Source organism: Heloderma suspectum, chromosome 2 (assembly GCF_057233095.1).
Source record: "Heloderma suspectum isolate Gila_16-S chromosome 2, 16-S_ref, whole genome shotgun sequence".
In the NCBI taxonomy this organism is placed as follows: domain Eukaryota; kingdom Metazoa; phylum Chordata; class Lepidosauria; order Squamata; family Helodermatidae; genus Heloderma; species Heloderma suspectum.
Genome location: NC_139459.1, coordinates 380,151,841 through 380,178,360, shown reverse-complemented (window position 1 = coordinate 380,178,360; position 26,520 = coordinate 380,151,841). Strand labels below are relative to the sequence as shown.

At 46.8% G+C, this 26,520-nt stretch overlaps 2 protein-coding genes across 2 annotated transcripts; one reads left to right on the top strand and one right to left on the bottom strand.

Moving 5' to 3' along the window:
• The first annotated feature begins 886 nt into the window (after positions 1-886).
• Positions 887-24,572, top strand: LOC146356353 (uncharacterized). The gene is made up of 4 exons (XM_084832599.1): positions 887-1,036; positions 4,438-4,549; positions 5,317-5,439; positions 24,143-24,572. Exons 2-4 carry the CDS (start codon positions 4,455-4,457, stop codon positions 24,504-24,506), a joined length of 582 nt encoding a protein of 193 aa, XP_084688725.1. The 5' UTR covers positions 887-1,036; positions 4,438-4,454; the 3' UTR covers positions 24,507-24,572.
• LOC146356354 (vomeronasal type-2 receptor 26-like) lies at positions 5,776-14,890 on the bottom strand. The gene is made up of 4 exons (XM_084840036.1): positions 14,764-14,890; positions 9,446-9,496; positions 7,669-8,702; positions 5,776-5,784 (listed from the first exon to the last, which is right to left on the bottom strand). Exons 1-4 carry the CDS (start codon positions 14,888-14,890, stop codon positions 5,776-5,778), a joined length of 1,221 nt encoding a protein of 406 aa, XP_084696162.1.
• Positions 24,573-26,520: the final 1,948 nt, after the last annotated feature.

Here is a 26,520-nt window from a genome sequence, read left to right as displayed (position 1 = left end):
CTTTCTCCATAATCCAGCAAATGTTGGCGATTTGATCTCTTGTTCCTCTGCCTCTTCAAAACCCAGCTTGTACTTCCGGTAGTTCTTTGTTCACATACTGCTGAAGCCTAGCTTGTAGGATTTTGAGCATCACCTTGTTGGCATGTGAAATGAGCGCAATTGTTAGGGATGGCGGAGAATTTCTCCCTGAAACTTCGGGGGGCCGTGCGCCAACGTGTTCGGCCCCCCGAACAAGTTTCAGGGAGAAATTCTCCACCCCCCCGCACCCCCCCCCCGGGATGGGACTTACCTTTGCTGAATGTCTGTCCCGGCGGCGGGTCAGGCCGGCGGTTCGGCGGGTGTTCGTCCGGGGCGGGAGTGGCAGCCGGTCTTTCGACCGGCTGCCGCCCCCGCCATTCCAATAAAAGAAAAAAAACACAACCCCATGATAGGCTACGTGACGATTAACGTAGCCTATCACGGCTAGATCTGCAAAGTCAGCCGTGATAGGCTACGTAAATCATCACGTAGCCTATCACGGGTGACTTTAAAAAAAAAAAAAAAAAGCCCGTACGGATAATGGCGGCCCCCATAGGGAGCCGCCATTCCCGTTCCTTATTTGGTCGCTGTAGTGTACGTAAAGATTCACGTAGACTACAGCGACCAAATAAGGAACGCGAATGGCGGCTCCCTATGGGGGCCGCCCTTCCGTACGCGCGTTTTGTTTTTTTTTTAAGTCACCCGTGATAGGCTACGTGATGATTAACATAGCCTATCATGGCTGACATTGCAGATCTAGCCGTGATAGGCTACGTTAATTGTCATGTAGACTATCACGGGGGCGTTTTTTTTTTTTTTTTTTAAACTTTTGAGTTCGCGGCCGGGCGAGGTGAGGCGCTTCCTCCCCAGCCTGAATTTCAGCAGGGCGAGGCAGGAAGCCTCCCCCCCGGCTTGAATTTCGGCCGGGCGAGGCGGGAAGCCTCCCCCGCTCCACCTGAACTTCACGGGGGGAGCAGCCAAGCGCCTTCCCCCCACCGCGAACAAGCTTCGAGGACAGGTAAGTGACTTTCGTCCACCCCTAGCAAATGTGCGGTAGTTTGAACACTCTTTGGCGTTGCCCTTCTTTGGAATTGGAATGTAAACTGACCTTTTCCAGTCTTGTGGCCACTGCTGAGTGTTCCAAATGTGTTGGCATATTGAGTGCAGCACTTTAACAGCATCATCTTTTAGGATCTTAAATAGCTCAGCTGGAATACTGTCATCTCCAATAGCTTTTTTGTTACTAAAGCCCACTTGACTTCACTCTCTAGGATGTCCAGCTCAAGTTCAGTGACCGCACTAGCATGGCTATCAGAGACATTCAGATCTTTCCTGTATAGTTCTTCTGTGTATTCTTTCCACCTTAATCTCATCTGCTTCTGTTAGGTCCCTGCCTTCTTTGTCCTTTATCATGCCCGTCTTTGAACAAAATGTTCCCTTGAGATCTCCGATTTTCTTGAAACGATCTCTAGTCTTTCCCATTCTGTTGTTTTCCTCAATTTATTTGCATTGTTCATTTAAGAAGGCCTTCTTGTCTCTCCTTGCTATTCTCTGGAACTCTGCATTCAGTTGCATATACCTTCCCCTTTCTCCCTTGCTTTTCGCTTCCATTCTTTCCTCAGCTACTTGTAAAGCCTCATCAGACAGCCACTTGGCTTTCTTGCATTTCTTTTTCTTTGGGAGGGATTTCGTTGCTGCCTCCTGAACAATGTTATGGACCTCCGTCCATAGTTCCTCAGGTACTCTGTCTATCAGGTCTTATCCCTGAAATCTATTCCTCACCTCCACTGTATATTCATAAGGGATATGATTGAGGTCATACCTGAATGGTTTAGTGGTTTTCCCTACATTCTTCAATTTCAGCTGAAATTTTGCTAGAAGCAGCTCATGATCTGAGCCACAGTCAGCTCCAGGTCTTGTTTTTACTGACTGTATGGAGCTTCTCCATCTTTGGCTGCAAAGGACATAATCAATCTGATTTCGATATTGACCATCTGGTGATGTCTAGGTGTAGAGTCGCCTCTGGTGCTGTTGGAAAAGCGTGTTTGCTATGATCAGCGTTTTCTCTTGGCAAAACTCTCTTAGCCTTTGTCCTGCTTCATTTTGTACACCAAGGCCATGCCTGCCTGTTATCCCGGTGATTTCTTGACTTCCTACTTTAGCATTCCAATCCCCTATGATGAAGAGGACATCTTTTTTTGGTGTTAGTTCTAGAAGGTGTTGTAGGTCTTCATAGAACCGATCAAACTCTGCTTCTTCAGCCTCAGTGGTTGGGGCATAGACTTGAATTAGTGTGATGTTGAATGGTGGCCCACCACACCACTCTGCAAAATGTGTCTGGAACGGAGACTACCTTTGTCGGCCGTTCCGGTGCTCCTCGAATGGCGGCCGCATCTGTGGCCACCATTCGCCTCCTTTCGAATGGCCATGATAGGCTACTTAAGTATTTATGTAACCTATCATGGCTAATGCAGGGATGCCATTTGCGTCCCTGCGGAGGCCGTGATAGGCTATATAAATACATACGTAGACTATCATGGCAATAGGCAGGAACGGAAACAGCGGCCGCTGTAGCCACCGCCATTTGCGTCCCTGCCTATTGTCGTCTAAGTTACGTATATATTTACGTAGCCTATCACGGCAAAAGACAGGGGCACAAATGGCAGCAGCTATGGTGGCTGCCATTTGCGTCCCTGCGCAGCCTAGTGGCCGGATGTCCGGCTGCGGGTGGCCCCAGCCGGCGGCTCTGCAGAGTTGCTGCAGAGCCGAGCTGGCCAGTGAAGATTCCGGGGGGAGGGACGGAGTGCCTCCCGCCCACCGCGAATGACACCAGACGAAACAGTGAGTCCATTTCATGCATCCCTAGGCATTCCTGAATGGCTTACAGAGCAGTACAAAGAACATATGACGGCTGCAGTTGTTGCTTCATATTGGTTATTTGAAAAAGCGAGTCACGTAGCATCTCTGTTTTATCAGGAACTAGGGTTGTCAGAGAAATCCGCCCTAATTTTAAATGGGATTGAATTCTGACACATCCGGTCCTCGTAATCCTCTTTGGAACGGGGCGGCCCGGTCGACCCGTCACGGAGCTCACACAGACCCTTTTATTTTGTAGGCCAAATGGAGGATTTTATGAAGATAATTAAGAAAGAAATGCCATAAATCAGAATGAATTAAAGAGACCGCAAAAGGGATTTTATGAAAATCAATGTGCAGTTTCCTGTGATGACGCAGCCTTCTTTCTCTGGGAGGGACTGAGTGATGAACTGCACGTGAAGCCTGACTGAGTCACGGAGTGCACGTAGCCCCAGTCTTTTTCTTTCCTGTCTGTGGAGCTGAGGTCAGGTGAGGTCAGGTGACTGAGATCCCTCCAGGCCACTCTCCACCCCGCCAGGAAGATAACGTCATTGGGGGAGGAAACTCAAGGGAGGGGGAGGGGAGGGGGTCCCTCAATTTTTCCTGCTTCCCAGGATTAATGTGCTTTACAATGTGCCCCTATTTAGTTAGTATTTAGTGATTTGGGGGTGAGGGCAGGAAAGCCAGGCCAGCAGCCTGTGTTTAGGCCTGAGAAGGACTCCATCCTCCATCATCCTGGGCTTTTCAGGCTTTGCAGGGTTAATGTGCTTTATAATGTGCCCCTATGTAGTATTTATTTAGCAATTTTGGGGTAGGAGGCGGGAAGGCCAGCAGCAAAGGACTCCATCCTACAGCAGCCTAAGTAATTCTCTTGCCACCACCACCACCACATGCATTTCTGTCTCCTCCTGCCGAGAGACATGAACATGGAGAAAAGAGGAACCCATAGTCAATCCAGCACTCAAGGAAGCATTCATCTGTCAGGGTGGAAACTGAGCCGATAGAACTCCAGAGCAGCTCTGATTCTGAGGAGGAACAGCAATCCGTGGGAGAGGAGCGCGCTCATCTCTCACAGGCACAGCAGCTGGCAGAGATCCTCCTGCCAGCATTCCTGGGATAGACAGTGACCCTGGCAGCGAGAGAGTGTCTGGGGCCCCCGAGATGGGATTCGGCCATCCGAATCCTGCTTCAGGTTCAGGGCCTAATCAGGTCACAGCGGCCGAATCAGCCCGAGGAGAATCGGGCCCGCCACCGAAGCCACGAAGCCGCTTCTGAGTCAGATCCGGGGTCCCTGCGCAGCCCTGGACAGAAGCACAGTCAGTGACCTCTTTTCTTCATGCTTCCTTCTTCGTTTGCCAGGAGACGTTCTGTGTGCTCTTTTGGCAGAGCTTCCAGCTTCTCCCCTCGGCTGTTGCAAAGCAGCCCCCACCTCCCCAGCCTTTTGCTCCTCGGGCTTGCTGGCCCCCTGCAGCATTCTGGGAAAAAGGGGGCTGGCAGGCTGCAGAAGAGGGACAGCCAGAGGCGCCAAGATCCAGCTTTCACCTCCACCCGTTTCGTCCACAGGCTGCCCTCTCACCTTCATGGGGACAGGCCGGAGACGGGGGGGGGGATCCACCATCTTTCTCCTGCTGCTGTTTCTCCTTCCTCTGACACCTCGGCATCCAGTCCCAGAATGGTGAGCCGCTTGCTCAGGGCTTCCCCCAGCTCTGCCCCTGCCTTTCTCTCCTCTGTCACCCACGAACATCGATTCTCCCAGCTTCCCCTCTCCCCGCCTGTGGAGTGCAGTCCTAAGTCTCTCTGCACAGCTTTACAGAGCCGTGAATTCACACCACTGATGTTTGGCCTGTGGCATTCGCTGCTACAAGAAGTGGCACTGAATTCCATAGGCCAAATACTGGCTGTGTGAATTCACCCCCTGTGAAGCTGTGCAGAGGGAAGAACAAGGGGTTGGATCCAGACTGAGCTGGATGAGGTGCGCTAGCGGAAGTGGACTCCCCACCCCCCCTTCCCACGGCAGCCCCTCCAGCCCCCTGAAAATGCCACACAGAGTCAAAGCACTTCGGATTCAGCCCTCTGCTCTGTGGGGTAGACCTTAAAAAGATGTTTTTCAATGTTAGGTGTTGTGGCAGAATATTGTTTGGTTACCTGCTCCCTTTATTCCCTTTTCCTGTGGGAACTCAGATTCCAACCAACTCAGTACACATTTAGGTGTAGAAAGAGTCCACAGCAGCAGCAGCAGCAGTTGTGACTGAGTGGGAGAGATGCTCACCTTCACAAGGGGAAAGTGTGTCCTCCTGCTTTCCCTCCCCCCTCTCCATTTAGGCGGGAGAAAGAAAAGACTTTTCCAGAGAGCTGAAGGGCAGTGGTCTCGAGGGAGACATCGCTGCCCATGTCATGCCCACATACCTTTATTTTGTCCCATGGTTGCTTCTGGTTAAACAGGTTTGGCAGGCTTTGGAACACTATAAGAACCCACAAGACCTTTCTAACCAGAGGCAAAAGTGGGATGAGTCTCCACACTACAAGCAGAGATCCCTCTTTCAAATTGCCATCACCTCTGAGAAGGTAAATGAACCATTGTCTGTTTCCAGCCATGGAGAGCTCCTCCTTTCGGTCATCCTTTCCCTGCATTTGAAACATCTGCCATGCAGAGAGAGGTGATGAATAAGGCAAAAATCACTCTCTGATGATTACTTTACATTTTGAAACTGTGGGTTGTAGCTCTCTATAGTGAACCATGCTGAAGATCATGAACCACCCACAGTCATCACTCCTAGACTAGTCCTTTGACAGGACCTCTTTCCCCCCTCTCCATTTATTGAGAATACAACTGCCCATATCATAGTGCCCTTACACAACTCATTGGTGCGACCACATTCAGAATACTGGGCACAGTTCTGGTCACTGCACCTAAAAAAAGATATTGTAGAGCTAGAAAAAGGTCAGAAATGGGCAACCAAAATGGTCAAGGGGCTGGAGTATCTCCCCTTGAGGGAAGATTAAGAAAGATTTTTGACAACAGAAAATGGGAAAATGTGTCTTCTAAGTTAGGGCATGGGACCAATGTGTCAGTCTGTGGAGTGTCTTTTTAATAATAATAATAATAATAATAATAATAATAATAATTTATTCTTTGGGGTTGTGCATAACAAAAACAAGTGTTTGGATGATCTCATAGTAATGTGGGAGACAAATGCGCCATGAAATTTTTTTTAAATTTTTAAATGAATTCTAGTTGACAAGATTTCATATCATCATCAGATATCATTCATATCGCATGGCATTCCTCAATGGCCTACCACATGATGCAACGAACATATGAAGGTTGTGGTTGTTGCTTGGAATTTGTTGTCTGAAAGAGCAAGAAATGTAGCATCTCTGTTTTTATCAGGAACAGAATCATACGGAAGGATTATTCCCTTTGGAGAAATGTATTTATGTATTGCAGATATCTCTGGATGGATTTTTTTTTTCTACTGGGAAAAAAAAGATGATGTTTTTTCTAAGTGAGGACATAATGTCAGTGTGTCAGTCTGTGGTGTTCTTTGGTTCTTGAGGGTTGTGCATAACACAAGCGAGTGGGTGTCTGTTTTATTTCAGATGGGGGAAATATTCAGAAGTGACATACACATGTTTTGTTCTTTTTCTTTTCATTTGAATGATGTCCAAATCATCTTCCATGATCTATATGGCATTCCTGAATAGGCTACACCACAGTACAATGAACATATGAAGGTTGAAGTTGTTGCTTGGCATTTGCTGTCTGCAAGAGCAAGTCTTGTAGCATCTCTGTTTTAATCAGGAACAGGATTAAACCAAAGGATTGTTTCTTTTTGAGAAATGTATTCATGCTTAACAATTATCTGTATACCACCTTTCAGGGTAAGCACCTAGCAAAGTGGTCTACAAGTAAGACAACAATACATCCATGGAAACCACTGAAAACAATATTAAAAATGCCATATCTTGCAGGGTGGTTGATGACAGGAATTCCTGTGGGGGAAGGGAGGGACAGTCTAACTGGATCAGGGGCCTGAGGGGATCTTTTCCCACCTTCCTCCCAGTCTCCAAATGAAGACATGTATTTCAATAATGCATCTGATTGTCACTCAGTGATGAGGGGAGTATAGTAGAAGATGGTCTGGTGGTCCTGAGCAAAATGGCTGGTCCCTGAGGTGATCAAGCAGAAGGATCAGAAACTCCATCTGCAAATCTGCTCAGCCTTGTCAGCCAGGCAAGAGTCAATAGAGAGACCCTGTTGGCTTCTTGTGCCTCCTGATCCCTGCTGGGCTGGAGGCTGGAGTGAGGCTCTCTGCCCCTCTGCAATGTTGGTGATGCTGCAACATAGGTGAGACCAGCCCACCAGTTCCTTCCCCTTGAATGGCTCCAGGCAGGCACGAGCAGGGAGGTGCTTGGACACTGCCACTCGGGTCCCTCATTCAAGACCACTCTTGGTGCCCTCCTAATCCAGGGGTGGGCAACTCCTGGCCCTCCAGATGTTTACATTTACAACACCCATCAGCACTGGCCAGTATCACCACTGGTGAGGAATGATGGGAGTTGCCAGCCAAAACATTTGGAGGGGCACAACTTCCCCACCAATTCCTAATCCATAGTTTTTATTTACAATTTTAAAAGGTACCCACTGGTCGCAAAAGTGCATCCATGAGTCCTAGTTTTGAAAAGGTAAGTGAACAATTGCTAGAAGGATGTGATGCCAGAAGGTTAATATAAATATTTTTTCCAGGGTTCCCCCTCCTTGCATGGAAGGCCTCCCTCTATTTTTGGAACTACCTGCAACCCACGGGAAAGCAACAGGCCCCGGATCTGTTCCATAATTCTTTTGCCTCCATCAGAACACGTGATTTTTATCCAGACTGTAGTGGGGGTGGAATTCTTCCTCATCTCTAACCCTGATAAGATGCCATCTTTAGTTTTCAGGAAGAGATGCTCCTTTCTATTCAGATCTGGCCTCAATACAATAATGTAGCACTTGGGAAGAAAGATGAAGCCCAGTAACCCAGCACTTGAGCACAAGATAGAGGAGACCTGCACGCCTACCATGTATTTCCCCTTCGTGCTCAGGTAGGTGGGCACAAAGGAGACCCAAACACTGCAAAAGACTAGCATACTGAAGGTGATCAACTTCGCTTCATTGAAGGCCCCAGGCAGATTTCTAGCTAGGAAAGCCACCATCAAGCAGATGGCAGCCAGGAAGCCCATGTAGCCAAGAGCAGTATAAAACATGGCGACAGAGCCTTCATTGCATTCCAGGGTAATCTGCCCAGGCTGGGACTGCATGTCAGAGTCAGGGAAGGGTGGAGAGATGCCCAGCCAAATGGAGCAGATGACAACTTGGACACTGGAACAAGAAATTACAATGGAGTTGGCAAGACTCTTCCCCAGCCATCTCTTCACCTTGTTCCCTGGCTTTGTGGACAGAAAGGCCAGCATCACGGTGATCGTTTTGGCTAACACAGATGCGACAGCCACTGAGAAGATGATGCTGAAGGCTGTTTGTCGGAGAAGGCAGGTCACTTTCCTTGGATAGCCAATAAACAGGAAGGAGGACCAAAAGGAAAGCAGGAGGGAGACAAGGAGAATGTAGGAGAGGTTCCGGTTGTTGGCTTTGACTATTGGTGTTTCTAAGTATTTAATGAAGATTCCTAACACAAAGGCTGTGATTAAAGACAAGAATAGTGCAAAGGAAGCCAGGATGATCCCCAAGCGTTCTTTATAGGAGAGGAAAGTTATATCTTTGGGGACACATTGATCATGGGCCTTGTTTGGATGTTGATCTTCTGGACACTTGGTGCAATGGTCTGCATCTGAAAAGAAGGGGGGACCTCAGTGTCATTAATATCAGTCATACATCCAGAACCTGCTGTGTTCTATTCCATTCGGAAGAGAGATGGGAGCATGGAAGAGGTCAGGAAACAACAATGTGTAATTGAGGGCGGAGAGAGAGAGAGAGAACTTCCCTGGTAGAGGACCTGCTTTTTGATCAGTAGGATCCACCCATGGCCTCATCACCAAAGAAGGATCTCAGGTCACTGGGGCAGGAAACCTGGATCTGAGAGACTTAACTGAGCTGATGCCAGCCTGTGTAAAATAGCCAATACTGAGCTTGAGGGACTTTTTGGTTGACTTGGAATAAAGGTAGCATCCTGTGTTGCTCTAATATGAATTCGCAAGTGTGACAAGCCAAACATTGTTCAGGAGAGTCTCTGTGTTATCCTATTTTTATCTTCAGCATATCCCTGTGGGGTATGTTAGGCTAAGTGATAGCAAATGGCTAATTCCAACAAACTCCCCTTAAGCTTCCTACACAGTGTAGGAATCCTTCATAAAGCCTTCTTATCTTACACATTCATGGAAGGTTTTGTTAAATGGTTTTAAATGAATAGAAGGGAGAATTAAAACAGAGTAGAGGAAAGTATTAGGCCAATGTAAATATTTGCCCAAGAGAAAGTCCACACCTCTGAGGTCACCCACCTTCTTGAATGGAGATTGTCCCTTCCGCACATGGAGCACAAGCATAGCAGCAAGGTGGCTTTCCTTCCTGAATCACTTTGGCATATCCGGGGCGGCAGCTCTTGACGCACCTGGAACGAGGCATGGTCTAGCAAAAAAGAGAAGCAGCACAAAGAAAAAAAGATGCATTTGTCTCTCTGGAAATGAATCATAGAGTTTTGAAAGGACCCCACAGACTCCGTAGTCCTAGTGACTCGAAATGACCTCAGGCCTATGTTCAGTGTCTCCCTAGAGTGAGGTGGATTTGTTTTTGGTTTTTTTGCAATATTTTTACTCAACACCATGGCAGGGAAACCTCTTTAGTTTGTGTGTTTGTTTTAACCAGCATATCCCACCTTTTATATACATGTCTGAAGACACTGTAGAGAAAGATGCAAGGTATAATATCAAAGTAAATAGGACTATAATACAGTCCTAGAATAACAGAAATTACAAACAGCAGCAAGAAAACAGCAACCATGAAACCAGTTCCTGTGCCATCACAATCCTTATATTACATATAAAACAGCCTTGTTTGCTACTGCTTCAACACATATCTTTTGCAGTCACTCTGAAAGCTATTGCAGTTAACTGTGCAGGTGATATATTAACTTGAATCATGGTTTCTGTTGTTGTTGCATCATGTCTTTAGCTCTGTTGTTTGTAATGGCTTTTAGTCATATACAATAAAATATTTGTTTGAGAATGAATGAACAGACATAAAACAGAGCAACGAAGAGCAGCAGTAAAATATGTCAATACATCCGGACTTTGATTATTCACCACAGGAAGGGCAGAAAGATTATTTGTAGAAATCTTTACATTCCTCCAGCAGAGCTGTCATTACGGAATAGTCTAGTCAGTCTTCTGGATACTATCTTATTATGCTACCCTGGCACTGTTCTTCTAATATGTGGAGATTTTAATCCTCATATAGGTGTAGGATTCAAATCTGAAGGCAGTCAAATTTCCACGTACATGGAGGATATTTTTCCGCTGGGCTGTTGCTCATTGGATGAGATCTGAAACTCTAGTGGTCAAGAACTACTGAAGATTTTCTATAAACATCTGTTAATGGGTGTACATGGAACTTAACTTGATAAATCTGATGGGAACTTTGCATTCTTGAGCTCTAGAGGTGGGAGTGTGGTAAACTAATGCCTACTACATTATTGCCCCATGTGGCAAAGTTTCAAACTAAGGAGCAAGCTGAGAGTGATCACTTCCATTGATCTTATCTCTGTTAAACCAAGTGTGGAATAAACCCCACTAAGAGCAATAGCTCCAATAACTCGAACCCCTCTTTGGTTAAAAACGTTCAGACCTAGAAACAGCTTTATTTCTGAAGCCTCCTGGTTTGACCATGAGTGTAGGAAAGCGAGGAAAGAACTCATTTGGTTTTGCAATATCTTGCCTTCTTTTTAAACCTAACAAGCAGTTTTGGCTATTGCTAAGAAGCAATGTCTATTTAAAAAGCTTCTAAAAAAAAGATGTTGAAATACTCTAAGTATCTATGGCAAGAACTGGGATTGTCTTGTCTCCAGGAAAAAGAACATATGTTTGGGGAGATGGTTTCATCAGGTCTCGAAGAAGTTCGAATTATCTCTGAAGCCCAAATTTCACCTCTTGTATGGGTTGATCATTTTCAAGTCGTTTTTGGTGAGGTAGAAGAAGGGTGATCTCATGTAGAGGTGAAGCTACAAACCTTGAAAGATACTCCAGAATTGACCCCTGTAACAGCTGAAGAAACCAAAGACTGATTTCTCACCTGACCAGTGGTAAAGCCCCAGGTGAGGATATGATACCACCAGAATGATTTAAAGCAAACTCAGATCAGTGGGCACCTATTCTAGCAAGACTGTTCTCGTTTATTAACTCTTCAGGTTGGATGCCCCAGGGATTGAAAAACAGTATTGTGTTCCCCTTTTGCAAAAAAGGTGACCAAACAAGCTCCAGTAATTATAGACCTATTAGTTTATTAGACATTGCTTCTAAACTTGAGATTCCTACTGAATAGTTTAATAGACTGGGCAGAAGTCAATCAGATAATCCATCCTGAACAATAAGGGGGGGGGGATTCGCCTTTTTAGGGATGCAACCGCATAATCTTGGCAACACAACCAGAAACACCCCTCTCTTCTTTGTGTGATGTTTATGCTCCTCAGTGGCAGAGTAGATAGAAAAGAACATCAAAGAGGGAGAAATAGCGTACGGAGGACTGTTTCAGGTGCGTGTTGCGTGATACGCAAGTGAGCTATGCATTACAATGCTGGTAAAAAATAAAATAGAACCTCATGTAGAGCAGCCCCAGGTGAAACAAAATAAGGAGGAAGAAACAGTGGGAAAACATGGAGTGGTTTTCAAATAGAAGATGCCATCATCTGGACCGACACCTCCCCCCACCCCCCCACCCACCCCCCACCCATTTCTTTGGGTCAGGCAGGGCAATTGCACAATACAAGCTTTATCTGGAAGCACCTTTGAAATCCAGATGTATTTATCTTATTTGTTTAGAGAGCGGTCCTATGGCCACTAGTTAGCAGCTAGCCAGCCATAGTATATCTGGTTTTCCGGGAAGCAACCTCGAAGCCCACGCTCCGAGGTTGGTTCCCGGAAAACCAACCTTCCCCCGCTTCTGCACTTCAGGCAGCTCAGAACAGCCCCGTGTTCCCCGTTCATGAGAGGAGCACAGAGCAGCCAAAACAGGGTGTTCCAGGGAGCATTCTGGGGAGGGGAAGGCAGAAATGGCAGTATGACACATCCTATGTGTCATCCAGCAGCCTTCTCCCCTGCTCCGCCCTCCCGCAGCTAGACAGCTGAAATAGGCTGTCTAGCCACAAATGCAGGGTGGAGAAGTGCAGAGGGAATGATCCCCTCTATGCTTCTCCTGTCCTGCGTTGGATAGGTGATCACCTCCGAGTTTGGAGGTGGCCACCTATCTTCATAAGATTGCACCCTTAATATATTTCATACCCACCATTCAATACCAGGGACTTGCAAAGGCAACTTACAATACAAAAGAGTAAAATCAGCAAACGGGAAAGCCACCTTCAATGCCAAGACTCCCAAAGCAGTATGGAGTACATATAATTTCACAGGTTCAGGGTGGGGAAAAATCCCACTGTGAATCAGATCAGTGTAAATAAGAACAGATGGTTTTGATTTGTGTTTTCTATTGTTATCATGCCTTTTTGCCCCAAAATAATTTCTTGACATGGCTAGGGGTATACGAAACCCACTTACTGGTCTGGTCCGGGCCTCCACGGGGTGTGGGGAGGCGATTAGACCAGCCCCACTCTGCAGCAGGTCTGCAGAGCCGCAGGCCAAGCCGGACCACAGCCAGACTTCTGTCTGCTGCCGGGTTGTGGCCTCAAATGGCGTCCGGCATAGGGGATGCCATTTGTGTCCCTGCTCTTTTCAGTGATAGGCTACGTAAACATTTAATAGAGCAGGGACGTAAATGGCAGCGGATGGACGGCAGCAGAGGACAGACCCAGACCAGCCGGAAGCAGGAAGGGTCTGTCCAGGGAGGATTTGGGGGGGGGAGTAGTCGATTCCGCCACGGACTCTGGGGGGGGGGGGCGGATTCTAAAGAATCCGGCCTCATTGGAATCCATGGTGAATTTTTCTGCCATCCCTACACAGGGCTCACACTAGGGATTTACGAAAGTCACTTACCTGGCCTGCAGCTTGCTTCGCGGTGGGAGGGGAGGCACTTTGGTTCTCCCCCCAAAGTTCAGGCCAGAGGGGGAGGCGTCCCGCCTCGCCCGGCTGAAATTCAGGCCGGGGAGAAGCGCCTCATCTCCCCGGCCGCGAAATAAAAAATAAAATGTAAAAAAAAACCCCACACACACCTGTGATAGGCTACGTAACGATTTACGTAGCCTATCACGGCTAGATTTCCAAAGTCAGCCATGATAGGCTACGCAAATAGTTACGTAGCCTATCATGGGTGACTTTGAAAAACAAAAACAAAAAGCGTGTACGCAAATGGCAGCGCCCATGGGCACCGCCATTTGCGTTCCTTATTTGGTCCCGGTAGTTTACGTAAAGATTTACACAGACTACGGCGAAAATAAGGGCAACGCAAATAGCGTTTCGGGGGGGGGAGTAGTCAATTCCTCCACGGACTCCATGGGAGAGGTGGATTCTAAAGAATCCGGCCTCATTGGAATCCATGGTGGATTTCTCAGCCATCCCTAGACAGGGCTCACAAAGGTTTAAAACCATATATAAAATCACAGAATACGTCAAATTAGACAAATAAATTAAGCAAAAACAAACAAGTACACTGAAGTATCACATCATAAAAAATCCCATCGAAATGACCAAAAGGACCCTTGGACTTTTTACTTGATGCTCATGGTAGTCCAAACTATCCAAGGATGATGCCACAGAACAAAATACCTTCCTGCAGATTGTTATCAGCCAGACTTCAGATGGTTGTGCTACTTGGAGGGGGCCTCATCATTTGTTCTGAGAGAACACATACATGAGTCATACGGAAGATGTCCCTTGTACTACCCTGATTCTATATTGTGCAGTGGTTCAATTGTTTCAGGACCTTGATGTGCATCCTGAAGTTGACTGGGAGCTGATGAAGCGCTTCTAAAATAGATGTGATGCTGCCTTTATGACCTGCCCCAGTGCCCACCTCAACTGCCTTAGAAAGAAGCCCCATCTGGCATCTCCAAGCTTCCAGTTTGATCTCTGGAGTTCTCCAGTTTAGAGTAACTTGAGACCTCCTGTACTATCGCACTGCAGAGCATGGTGGCAAGGAGAAAGTATGAGAGTCTGAGTGTGGATGGAGACCTGGATGGGTTTGCTGCTAATGTTGCTCCATCTGAACAGGATTATGGCATTCTGGAGATGTGTGTAAAGTAAAGCCACACACATTATCTGCTTTATAAATGGCCTTGGAGAGACAGACAGGCAAGAAATAGGAAAGAATGAGACATGGAGGTCCAAGTGGCCAAGTTTGAGGAGGACCAAGACAAGCTTTTGGAGATATCAAGCTGTCTCAAGGATTTATTTATTTATTTATTTATTTGATAGATTGATAAACCACTACTTTCAGGAACTCTCCATGCAAGTAAGAGCATACCAACTGTAGAACAACGCCAACAGTTCCCAGCTTACCAAGACGATGCAAAAGGCTATTGTGGTCAAGGGTATCAAAAGCCACTGAGAGTTCAAGCAAGATCAATGGGGCTGTACTAACTCTGTCACTCTCCCACAAAAGGTCAGCCAGCTGGCTCACCAAAGGTGATTCTGTCCCCAAAGCAGTCCTTAACCCAGACTGAAATGGGGTGAGATAATCACTATCCTCCAAGAACATCTACAGTTGCCCAGCCACCACTTTCTCAAGCACCTTACCTAGAACAGGGGTATTAGTGACTGGGTGGTCATTCCTATAAACCTCTGGGGAGGGTTTTATCAGGGGGGACACCACCACCTCCTTCAAGGTGGCAGGCACCACTCCATCGTGCAAAGACACATTCATCACTTCTTAGATCTCCTCCGCCAGCCCCTCCTTGATAGCTCAAGTAAGGTAAATGTGCATAGAATTGTACTGGAAGTCTCACATTTAATATTCAACATATTATTAGAATTTAACACATCAATAATGTGACACAAATAATTTCCCCTACCCCGTTAAAATGCCTGGGCAGCACAATGGCTTCTGGTTTCATGGTGAGCTTTATGTCTGTGAATGCCTGTCTATGTACACTCCCAATTTTCACTCTACCCTTATGGCAACTGAAAGATAGCACCCAATTCACAATATCAAAGTCAGGTTCCAGCTCCCCATTCTCATCCAAATACAATCCCTCCATGGAAGTATTAGAAAGCTGTCCTTCTCTTAAGAAAGCGTGAAACTAGAACAGAGAAAACAAACAGCATTTAGAAAACATGGAAGCAGATTCAATATCTTAGTCGTTCTCACTTCGAGCTCTAATCCTCTACAAAATGGGGCCAATGCACGTCCCATCTCAACTCAGAGTGGATGACAGTCTGGAGTGCCTCTGCCTAAGACAGCAGTGATCGAGCAGGATGATAAAGAAGAAGGCATGTCCTCAAGTATCCTTGTCCCAAGTTGTTCTTGGCTTTACAGACCTTTATCGAACCTCAATCCAGGCCTGGTATCAAATAGGCATTGTGCAATGCTTTCAGTCAAAGGGTTACATGCTGCTATGGGGTGGCACATGACAACTGTCAGGCAGTCACACTCTGCACTGCCTGTACCTTCTGGACCAGTCTCAAGGATATCCTCACATAGAGCTGGTAGCCCAGATTTGAAGTCACTGATATCGGTACCACTGTGGCCAAGCTGTACCCATCTAGGAGTGGCTGCAGCTGGAAAAGCAGACAAAGCTGTTAAAGGGACCACAAGCAATTGAGGTCATGGAGAACTCCAGCAACAACAATGGATCTAGGAGTGCCACAGGCGATGAACCTGGTCCTACATACGGAATGCGGCCTGTCTAGAGCAGGATACCAAGCTATCTCTCAGACACAGAAACCACTCATCAATGCACTAAGAATGATAATGTGCACATTACATCTCCACACTGAGTCTTTCACCACTATGGTGGTGTTGCAAAATAAAAATGCAATACCTGCCATGGCTGCAGCTTTTGATGTTTCAGACTGTCCCGTCCACCCACCATCAGCCTCATCTGCTTCGATCGGGATAAATATGCAGCATTTAAAGCATGGGCCACTGCTTGAACACTGTTGTAGGCACTGAAGCTGTCTTGGGACAGGGCCCTCTCAACTTCCTCCAGAGGCAGAGTCCTCAGTTGCTCTTTCTCTGTGCACCTTTTCCAGCTTCTCTTGGAAAACACATGGTTTGAAGATAAACAATCAAAGGATTCATCCCAAAACAGACGCAGAGGAGAGGTAAACGGTTGATAGTAATCATATTTTGTCCTTTTTTGTGTATTCACTTTGAAGGTCCAAGAACCATGGATGAAATTGAAGGTACCACGATCAACAAACAGGTTAAAGTCAATGTCTTGAAAAGTTGTTGTGATCCAGACTTTTGCTCCATTTTTTTTCATTTCAAGCATTCTTTGCACATTGATGACTGGCTGAAATACGTATTGAACATCTGCGTACAATACAACTACATTGACTTGTCTCCACACAACAGATAATTTACTCTCGTGTCTGATTCTTAAGTGTAGTTGTTGTGAGAAGGCAACACAAATTCCACTCCTGGTCAACAGGGGTGTCATGGCTCTCAAGAACCTGTCTCCATTGTCATTGCCTGGAGCAAAGAGACCAATCCACGTCCATCCAAAAAACAGAAGCAGTTGGACAATCCCCTGATACTGGGTTTCTTCCCTTGGGCCCATCCGGTGGATGAAAGGGAACTGACTTCTATCATTAAGAACACGACTAGCAACACCATAACTGATCTAGTGAGGAAAGGAAGAAACTGGTACTTTGCACTCATTTGTTTTCAGGATGAGGTCAGATTTTTATTAACCTGAAATCATTCATCTCTAACAGAAATGGGGGTGGAATTCTAAAATATCCAAAGGATCCTTTGTGGCCCTTCCATTCTTTGTGTGATTTGCTCAAGGAGGTACAGTGGGGTCCTTGACAGCGGGAGGACAGGAGACACAAGCAAACCTACCCATATGAAAAGCGCACCCCAAAGGCAATGCTTTTCTTTTCCCCATTGGAGTGAATGGAAACCTTCCAGTTATTGCAGGTACCGTAGAACAGTTCACGTGAGGACACCACTAGAAAAAGGTTAATCCTGCTCCCTGCCATGAGTTAGCTTAACAGAAGGGGAAGATGTAAGCTCCCCTCCCAAGAGTGTTCCACATCCTGTTTTTGAGGCACACTAGAGCCTTTTTCAGGAATCACAGAGAAGAAGGGGCAACCTGAGCAGAATTGATAGCAGGTCCGTACCTTTAGTTCAAGGGTGGGTAACTTCATGGGTCTGGTGGGTACACTGCCATCCCTCAAACAGTGGAGTGGCTGCACCCCACCGATACCACGACATATGCCCACAGGACCCAAATCCCAGAGTGCTGAGAACACATCGTGCAGGGAGAGAGCATGTTATTTCCCAGTAGAACTGGGCTCCCCTCAGCCACCAGAGACGTATATGGCCTGCAGGGTGCTTCTTGCCCATCCCTGGTTGAGCAACACCCCTGCTTTAGTGTCATCATCTGGCTTGCGCGAACTTCCCTGCATTCAAGTGCTGGCTTTGCTTCACCTCCATTCAATCACAGCCAAAAGGAGAGAAGCAGGAATGGATAGGGTTGGGGGCTGGGCCCCTCTCAGCCCATGAGGTCTTGGCAAGTGCCCCCACCCCCCATACTGATACCTGATTACAGTCCTCCTTCAGCCGCACATTCTGCTGCCTTGGCTCCCATTCAACAGTGTTTCCACGGTCACTACTCACCTCCAATATACCCTCTAGAGGACCTGCTTCCCCACTGAGCAGAGATACTTTGGAATGGAGTCCAAGCTGACAGAGGCCAGCTCCCATTGAAATGCAGCTGGCCTCCCCTCCCCTCCCCATTCATACCTGTGGGATCTTGTAGATGCCTGACATGACTGAAATCAGGATGGAGAGGTCAGATTCAACCCCTTCAACAAGGACCAGCGGGTTATTCCTTCTCCCACAGTTGTAATTTGGAAGATTGCTTTTCCCACCTGTAAGCAGGTGTAGCATGGCATAGGAAGTGGTTCTTCCATAATAATGGCTCTCATAGATGTTGTAGCCCAAGGTGATGTTGGGTAAGAGCCTGGGATTCTGATTGATCTCCTGGATGGCAAACAAGAAGGACAAGCTGTGCCAGTACCGCAGACGTACACGACTGAAAACAATAAGAGAAATTAAAAGAGATGTGTCACACCGTCATCCTTCATGCAAAGAAAACAAGATGTCTCTTTCTTTTTTAAATCTATAGCCCTTTTCATGCTATCCAAATCTCAGTGTAAGGATTCTCTAGAACAATATGGTACAATTTGGGGTATGGGGAGTTTGAAGTTTAAGGGGTAAGAGATGGTTCTTATAGGAGGATTAATGCTGATGTGTAATGGGGCAAGTCGGGGAATCTACTGTAGCAGAACTAAGTCACAAAGAACATGATTCAGATATAGGGGAGAGAACTTGGGGAAAAGGTTGGACTTTCTGGGTATAGAATGACCTATAATGTAACATGGACCAATAGGTATAAAGATTTTAGAATATGTAGTAAGAAAGAAGTCTCCAGGTTTGGAAGAGTATTTCAGACCATGCATAATGGGACAGGGGGTCTTTCTCCTGGTTACAGGGCCTCTAAGGAAGTCCTGTATTGTACTGAACATTCCAGTTCTTTGTCAGAAAAAGGAGGATCCCCTTGCTGGTAAAGTACAGTTGTGAGTGGTAGGCATACAGATGCAGGATGTGTGAGTACAGCCCTGCTTGGCTGAAGGTTTGCACATGTATTAAACTTTATCTTTCTTTATCTTTCTTTAATAAATGCATTTTTATGTCTTTTGGTCCTTATTGGTACGACTTAAATAAATCTGAGTGAATATGAACACCATATCTCAGTCCCCAAAGGAACATCACCTACAACATCAGGACCAAGCTGAGCCTGTTTCAAGTGTGCCTAGATATCCCATACCAGGAACTAGGGCTGTGCACAGCTTCGGCCCGAGGCCCAAAGCCTGAGTCGAAGCAGGCTGCATTGGGTCACCATGTGCCCCTTCCGAGGTAAAGCGGAGGGGGCATGAAGTGACCCGGAGTAAGTCAGGGTCTCACTGAAGCACTCAGTGCACTTTGGAGCTTCAGCCCCCAGCCCAGCCCCCCTGGCCAAGCCCCCCATGTCCTTACCTGAGCTGTCTTCTCCCGCACCGATGCCCTCTCCTCCTCCTCCTTCTCTGCCACTGTGCTGCTGCTGCTGCCTTCACTGTCGCCAACTTCGCTGCTGCTGCCTTGTCCGCCCCCACCAACCTCCATCTCCTGAGGCCTGGGTGTGTGCCAACTTGTTTTCTTCCAGGGAGTCTCCATTTTTACAATGGCGACTCCTTGCATGAAGAGTTGCCATGTGTCCAGGCCTCAGGAGTTGGTGGCGGTGGTGGACAAGGCAGCAGCAGCAAAGATGCAGCAGTGGTGAAGGCGGGAGCTGTGGTGGCAGCAGAGGGGGAGGCAGTCCAAGTAAGGAGCTGGGTTCGGAGTCGGATCAGGGGTCCCTGCACAGCCCTATGAGGGACCCTGAAATTTTAGCCTCCAGTTTTCCCTGAACATCAGGAGAGCTGATTTTCACAGGATGGTTTGTGACCCTCATCACAAAGTAAATAAATATCCATCTGCCACTTAAAAACAAAGATGGAGTGATTCTGCCCAATTTCTTGAGAGGAGAAATGGACAGCCTTCAGAGGAGAGAGAGGGAGATTACTGGAGCTGCAGTAGCGGCTCCAATAGTTATGGCAATCAGTAAAATAAGGATTCCATGATGTCAAATGGAAATCAGGGACTGGGTAATTCTAACAGTAATTAATTCAAAAAGGGCTAATCAATTGTTCTGAAATGTATGTGTGCCAGAAAGAAATGTTGGTTTTACATAATCTGAAAATTTCAGGGAAAATGGTTAAAGATTGAGGGAGAAAGAGCAGTTAAGGAAAGAAAGAAAGAAAGAAAGAAAGAGAAAGAAAGAAAGAAAGAAAGAAAGAAAAAGAAACTCTGTCTCACTCAAAAGTGCTTGGTGACCTTTTGTGCTCAGGATTTGTGAAGAAATTATAGGCTACTTCCTTTAAATATTGATGGTTTCCTGTTCCTCTTTTATTGTAGTTGGTGGAATGGGATTTTTTTTTTACAGCTTGCTTTACTTATTTTCTAAATATGTTTTTATTTGTATAATGAGCATGTATGGGACTCTCATGATGATGATGTGCAGCCGCAAAAGCCTCTTTTTCTCCTTCCCGCCTCACAGCTGCTTTGAACGTTGAGGGGGGAAGCGAATAATGGTCTCGTGGAGGAAAAGCGTTTGTTTCCTGAGGTCTGGAGCCAGCCAGGCCAACAGAACAGTCCGACAGGGAACAGCTACTTTGCTTGATTGCTTGCTTGCTTGCTGTGCTGTTTCCTTGTCAAGACCATTGTAAAATTTTACAGTCCATAAATAATCAACCCATAATCAATCAAATGTGGTTATGAATTCCCAGCCTTAGAAGTCCCTTACGAAACAAGAGGTCTCTTAAAATTCACTGCAGCAGCCAGAGGAGCTTCCTATCACTTTCTGTCAGCCTGCTATTCTCTCCAGGAGCCACACTAGTCCTCTGCTCTAATCCCTCCCATGATGGGCTCACCAGCCATACCTGGAGTTCCTAGGAATACACGAGGCCACACTCCTGCCTCACTGTGGCACAATTTCTTGCCCTCACTGACGTTGGTCTTCCAAGTGTCTCCTTTCAAGGGAGCAGCTGAGCAGGTAAACTGGCCATTAGAGTGCTTAAAATGCAAATTGAGTCTCTGTGTATATCTGTATTCCAAAGCTCTTGGCAGCAAAAATGTAGGAGTACTGCTTACTGTTTGTCTCCCTGCCACGCCAAATCCCATCCAAACGGAGAAGGGCGAAATTGCATAGCAAAATGCTCCATGACCCTCCCTCGGGATCTTATCAAAGTCTAACCCTGTTCAAACTTGGTGGGATCCCAGCCATTCCATACAGTTTTCTTCATTAACAGTTTTCTTCTTTGGAGATTTAATTAGTAAAGGAGATGGGAGTAAAGCAAGATAGGGCTAAGTCCACTGCTGTTCAGCAAAAGACTAAATAAGGCCCATTAGGCAGGGATTTCTTTAAAAAGAACTTGGCAATCGTATGTCCCCTAGACAGCATCTGGGGGAGAGAGGATTTTTCGTTTCCCCACCTCTGAGGTCATAGACAGCACTGGGAGCTGGGAGCTGGGAAACCAGGCTCCCCGTCCCCTCCCCCTAGTAGCCAGCATGGGCAGAAGCACGGTGACTGCCCCTCCGTGCCTCATAATGTGGAGTACAGAGAGGGTGAAAATGAGGCGTTCCTGGGCAGGGAGGGGAGGAGACGGCAGAAGCTGTTCCAGAGAGCTTCCCATGCAGTTTCCAGTCCCGTTCCGGCCCCCTCCCCAAAGCCACGCTTAAAAATCAGGCATCTAAGGCAAATTGCAGGACACCAAGGACATTTTGGCTGTCTAGCTGCTGGAAGTCATAGCAGGAGGGGGGGTGGAGGCAGAGGTCAGATGATGCATAGGAAGCATCGTGAAGGCACCTCTGCCCTCCCTGCCAACTTCTCTTCCGAGTGCAACGCGTGGGTACAATCTCCACCGCCTACGAGGTGCGGGGGGAGGTGGTTCTCTGGGAACTGGCCTTGGAGTGCGGGCTCTGAGGTCAGTTCCCAGAAACTGACCTATCCTATGCCTGTCAAGCTGCTTTCTAGACTGAGATTGTGCCCTCAGATGCCTGAAATCAGGTGTCTAAGGCGAACTGCAGCATTTGTTACTGAAAGCAGCCTGATGGTGGTGGTGTGGTTTACATTTCACAACCCTCCTTTAGAAACCTTATCATCCCCTTTCCCCAGGAGGGGCAAAGCTAAAGAAGAGTAGTTTGTGATGCCACTTACTTCCCAGACTCTTCACAGGTTTCTACTTTTGCAGGGCACTGTGTTTTTACAAATGTTTTACATTTTTTTTTTAATTTTATATTTTAAGCCAGACTAACAATGCAATCCCCTAAGCATGTTTCTGTGGGAGAAGTGTGGATTCCTGAACAGTACTATGAAAAATGGTAGATTTTCTGATCTACACTTGATGGAAGAGGGTTCTTTAATCTTAGTATAGTAAAAATTACAGATGTCAGCATTACACTCAGGACTGTATTCTAGTTTTTAGAAGGTTAGGAAACAGAAGTTTTAGGTAGTGCACAAGGTGAGTTTATCACATTGTTTGTGTTCAGCTGTAGTTTAAGGTATGTAGTAAGCTATTTTAATACGAAAACCTAAAACCTTTAAGGAAAAAACCCAAGGATGCCTGTGTGTGTGTGTGTGTGTGTGTGTGTGTGTGTGTGAGTGAGAGGGAGAGAGAGAGAGAGAGAGGGAGACTAAGAGAGAGAATGGGCCAGTCATACTCTGTCAGGCTAACCTACCTTACACGGTTGTTGAGATGATAAAATGCTGGGAAGATGAACATGAAACCTGGCATAAAACCAATCATTTGGTATGCATTTCCTTGAAGGTGAGGAGGAAGAGAAGCTCTCTGGATGACTTTGGCCAGTGGCAGACTCTCAGCCTCACCTACCTCACAGGGTGGTTGTGGGGATAAATGTGGCACTTGCCAGAAAACCAAGCAAATGAACCTGGAATTCTTAATTCCAGGACAACAATAATCTTAGCACTCTCTAAACACACACACAAAAGGCAGAATGGCTCCTTCTTATGAGGCACTCTCTAAACGCTCCTTCCAAAATCTCCTTCTGACACTGGCCACAGAAAAGTTCAAATGAGCATCATCACGTTGCAAGGAAGGCAGACCATAAGTTCTGGGGCTCATTTTTTCATCTAAAGATGGCTTTGAAGTTGTGACCCTGGCCTTGATTTTGTGTTACTAGATGTTGACATGTTGTCACTTCCTGGTTGCCACCGGTTCGGTTGTGAACTGGAGAATATCAAGCTGCCCATTTCACAAAACCATGACATTCATTACACAAAAAGAGTGCCGTGCCAGAATCACAATGCTTTCCGTGTGATGTCTATAGTGATGTTTCTATGTGTTTGCTGTGTTAAACAGAACCCAGGTGAGCGGGGGTTAATTGTTTGGCAGAAAGTGAGGGAAAGGTGGGAGGTTTATAAAGGCAGGAGCAGACAGTGAGTGGTTAGATGGGGTTTGGAGACAGGCCTTTGGGATGGAGGAAGCCACGTCCAGATAGTGGGGTTGTGGGAATAGGAGATAGAAGGGCAGGATAAGGCTGAGAACTGTGTGATTAATGATAAGATATAACTTCTCTTGTATTAAATAAACTTTAAATGGTTTGTTTTAAATGATAAAACCCCACATCTTGTACATCTTTCTGTGCTACCGATAGCATTCGTATTTCCTGGGTACTTCTCCTGGTTGGGTAAAGGGAACCAGCTAGGCATATTGGGTGTCACTTGTACCTGGTGAATTTGGGGACTGAAGCTTGTGGGACAGTGAGGACAGCTGTCCCAAAGCAGGGGCAGACAGACCTAAGGGAGGGTTGCATCACACCTGGAGTTTACAGACCAGCATAAAAGTCCACAAACCCATACATTTTAATTGCAAGAAATCAATCAGTTTATTGATACTTAATGTCTAAAATACTATGTCCTTCACAAGGAAAATAATATTATTAACTTGAGGACAGCCAAGGTAACAATGTATATTAGATATGGGATCTTTTTTTTTTCTTTTGGTTGAAACTATGCAAGGTAACCCTTATTATCCAATCATGAGCAGTCATACTTGACTAAATGTTGCCTTCATGTTAATGGAGCTCCTAATCCTCCTTAGGATTAAGACAGAAGAGGGAAAAGCAGGGAGAGTGATTTGCCAGGGATGGTCTCCAAAACATGGGGATAATTGGATTGCAGGTGGGGAGCAAAGAAATGGTCATGACTTACCAATCACGCCTGTTTAACGGGGACTCTGAAAAGATGTATGGGTCGTGATATTCAAGCATTTGCGAAGATATGACTCCACTAATGAGGATGTCTCCAGGCCGGTAGTAATTCGATGCTCCCTTTTGATGTTCCATCAGATGTGGGGGACACGTTAAACTCTGCATCTCACAGGCTGCAGGAGGCAGCAGCAGCAGCACCAGCGGCAGGACCAGTGACACCATTTCGGGTTTCCTGCTGAACTGCCACTGTGACTCTTCCTCTCACCTCCCGAGCCAGCTGGTCAGAAGGAGCCGGGAAGCTCATGCAAGGCCGGGGCTGCTGAGTCTCTCCGAATACAGCGAGTGCCGAGCAGAAGGGGAGTTCTGTACTACACCACAAGCACAGTCATCCCAGCCTGCCCGGGATCTCAGCCCAAGCTCTCCGTGGCACATGAGATATTATATGCACCAGGTTATTTTCAGGCATAGTGTAGAAGTTACATTGTGTTACGTTCAATTCTGATGTTTAGGTCATCAGTGTCAAAGGCAATCTCTAATAAAAATAAAAAAATGTCTCTTGAGCTTTGGCAAGAACCAGAATGAATCACTATGTTTGTGATAATTATAAGGGGAAGTGTCACTTCTGCAACTCCATGAACTCTCCGTGTGGCTCAAGTCGCAGGTGCCAAGCTGGAGAAAAACATGTTTACGAGAAGTCACAGATGTGGCTCCATCTTCTGACAAGGGTCAGTGATGGGGGGAAGGTGAGTTTGGCCTGACCTTTCTTAATGAAATATGTACAGAAGAGCCAGGATCAAGGAAATGATTTTTGATGTATACCAATGGTCAGGAACATGTGGGCCTCCAGATATTCTTGGACTGCAAGCCCTCAATGCCATAGCCAATGGTGATGAATGATAGGAGCTGCAGTCCAAGAACACCAGGAAGGCCACACCTTCCCCATCCCTGATGTAAGTGGATGTGCACACAACTTGGGATACTTTCCCAGCCCTGCTCCCTTCCCTGACGCTCCCAATTCTACCCCTGTACCTTGATAAAACAGGTTTGCTAGCAATAAATGACACCTGACGATATAACTGAACTCTCCCCCTCTGACAGCCTTCCCTGGCCTGGGACCTCCAGGCATGTTGGACTATAACTCCCATAATTCTCAGTGACCACATTGGCAGGGAATTATGGGAGCTGCAGTCAAACCCATCTGGAAGGTACCCAGTTAGGGAAGGCAGTGCCATGAGTATTACCAGTGAGCTCTCCAAAATGTGTGTAGTCTTCTTTGGGGAAGAAGTTAATTAGAGCTGACACAGTCAGAGTAGCACAATTCAGGGCCAGCCACTGAAATCTCTTACTGCCAGTAAGTAAGCCTCAGGAGAAGCATTTCAAGATTTTAGAAGGAGAGGGAAATACACAAAAGCCAGGAAACCTCCAAATGATCAGCTTGTTAGGGAAAGGCAACATGGCTACCTCATTACTATATAATTCCCATCAGGACTGGGACCCCAGGTGGGCTGGATTTGGTCCATGACCATGAGGTTCAACACCCCTCCTATGGGCATTGTGGGAAAGTAAAAAGGGCAGCTAGACCCAACCACCAAGTGCTGCAACCAAAGCCAGCTAAAGCCACCAGCAGAGGACACTTCAGACTAGGGATGTCAGAGAATTCCGCCACGGATCTCGGGGAGGCCGAATGCCAGTGCTTTTGGCCCCCCGAAATCGGTGGCGGAATGGTCTGCCCCCCCGCCCCCCCCCCCGGGATGGGATTTACCTTGGGCGGATCTTCCTGGTGGCAGCGGCTCCGGCAGCGGTTCTGCGTCGGCATCGGCAGCGTCCGGTCTTCCGATCAGCTGCCGCCGCCATTTCCAGTTAAAAAACAACAAAAAAAAAATGTGATAGGCTACGTAAATGTTTACGTAGCCTATCACAGCTGATTTAAAAGAAAAAGAAAAAAAGTGCGTATGCAAATGGCGGCGCCCATGGGCGCAGCCATTTGCGTTCCTTATTTTGGCACGTCTTAGTCTACGTAAACATTTAGGTAGACTAAGACGGCAAAAATAAGGGCAATGCAAATAGCGTAGACTTCTTTTTCTTTTAAATCAGCTGTGATAGGCTACGTAAACATTTATGTAGCCTATCACGGATGACTGCAGGGATGCAAACGGCGGCAGCTACGGCTGCGAAATTCTGGGCGGGGGGGCGCCCAGTCTCTCCAGCTGAAATTCTCGGCAGGGGGGAAGCACTCCATCTCTCCAGCTGCGAAACCTCGTTGTCTGCCGGGACGCAAATGGCGGCGGCCATAGCCGCCACTGTTTGCGTCCCTGCAGTCAGCCGTGATAAGCTACGTAAATGTTTACGTAGCCTATCATGGCTGACTTGGGGGGGGGGAAGCACGTATGCAAATGGCAGCGCCCATGGGCGCCGCCATTTGTTTTCCTTATTTTGGCACATGTAGTCTACATAAACATTTACGGAGACTACAGCGAAAATAAGCGCAACGCTATTTACGTTCCCCTTATTTTCGC

What these genes read in the sequence shown, in the direction of transcription:
- LOC146356353 (XM_084832599.1), top strand. Translation starts at nt 4,455, where the DNA reads ATGGGGACAGGCCGGAGACGGGGGGGGGGATCCACCATCTTTCTCCTG. An exon ending in CGGCATCCAGTCCCAGAATG is followed by an intron (nt 4,550 to 5,316) that starts GTGAGCCGCTTG and finishes CTGGTTAAACAG; the next exon opens with GTTTGGCAGGCTTTGGAACA. An exon ending in TTGCCATCACCTCTGAGAAG is followed by an intron (nt 5,440 to 24,142) that starts GTAAATGAACCA and finishes ATGTTCCATCAG; the next exon opens with ATGTGGGGGACACGTTAAAC.
- LOC146356354 (XM_084840036.1), bottom strand. Translation starts at nt 14,890, where the DNA reads ATGAATGTGTCTTTGCACGATGGAGTGGTGCCTGCCACCTTGAAGGAG. An exon ending in CACTAATACCCCTGTTCTAG is followed by an intron (nt 9,497 to 14,763) that starts GTAAGGTGCTTG and finishes CTTTTTTGCTAG; the next exon opens with ACCATGCCTCGTTCCAGGTG. An exon ending in GCCGCCCCGGATATGCCAAA is followed by an intron (nt 8,703 to 9,445) that starts GTGATTCAGGAA and finishes CCTTCTTTTCAG; the next exon opens with ATGCAGACCATTGCACCAAG.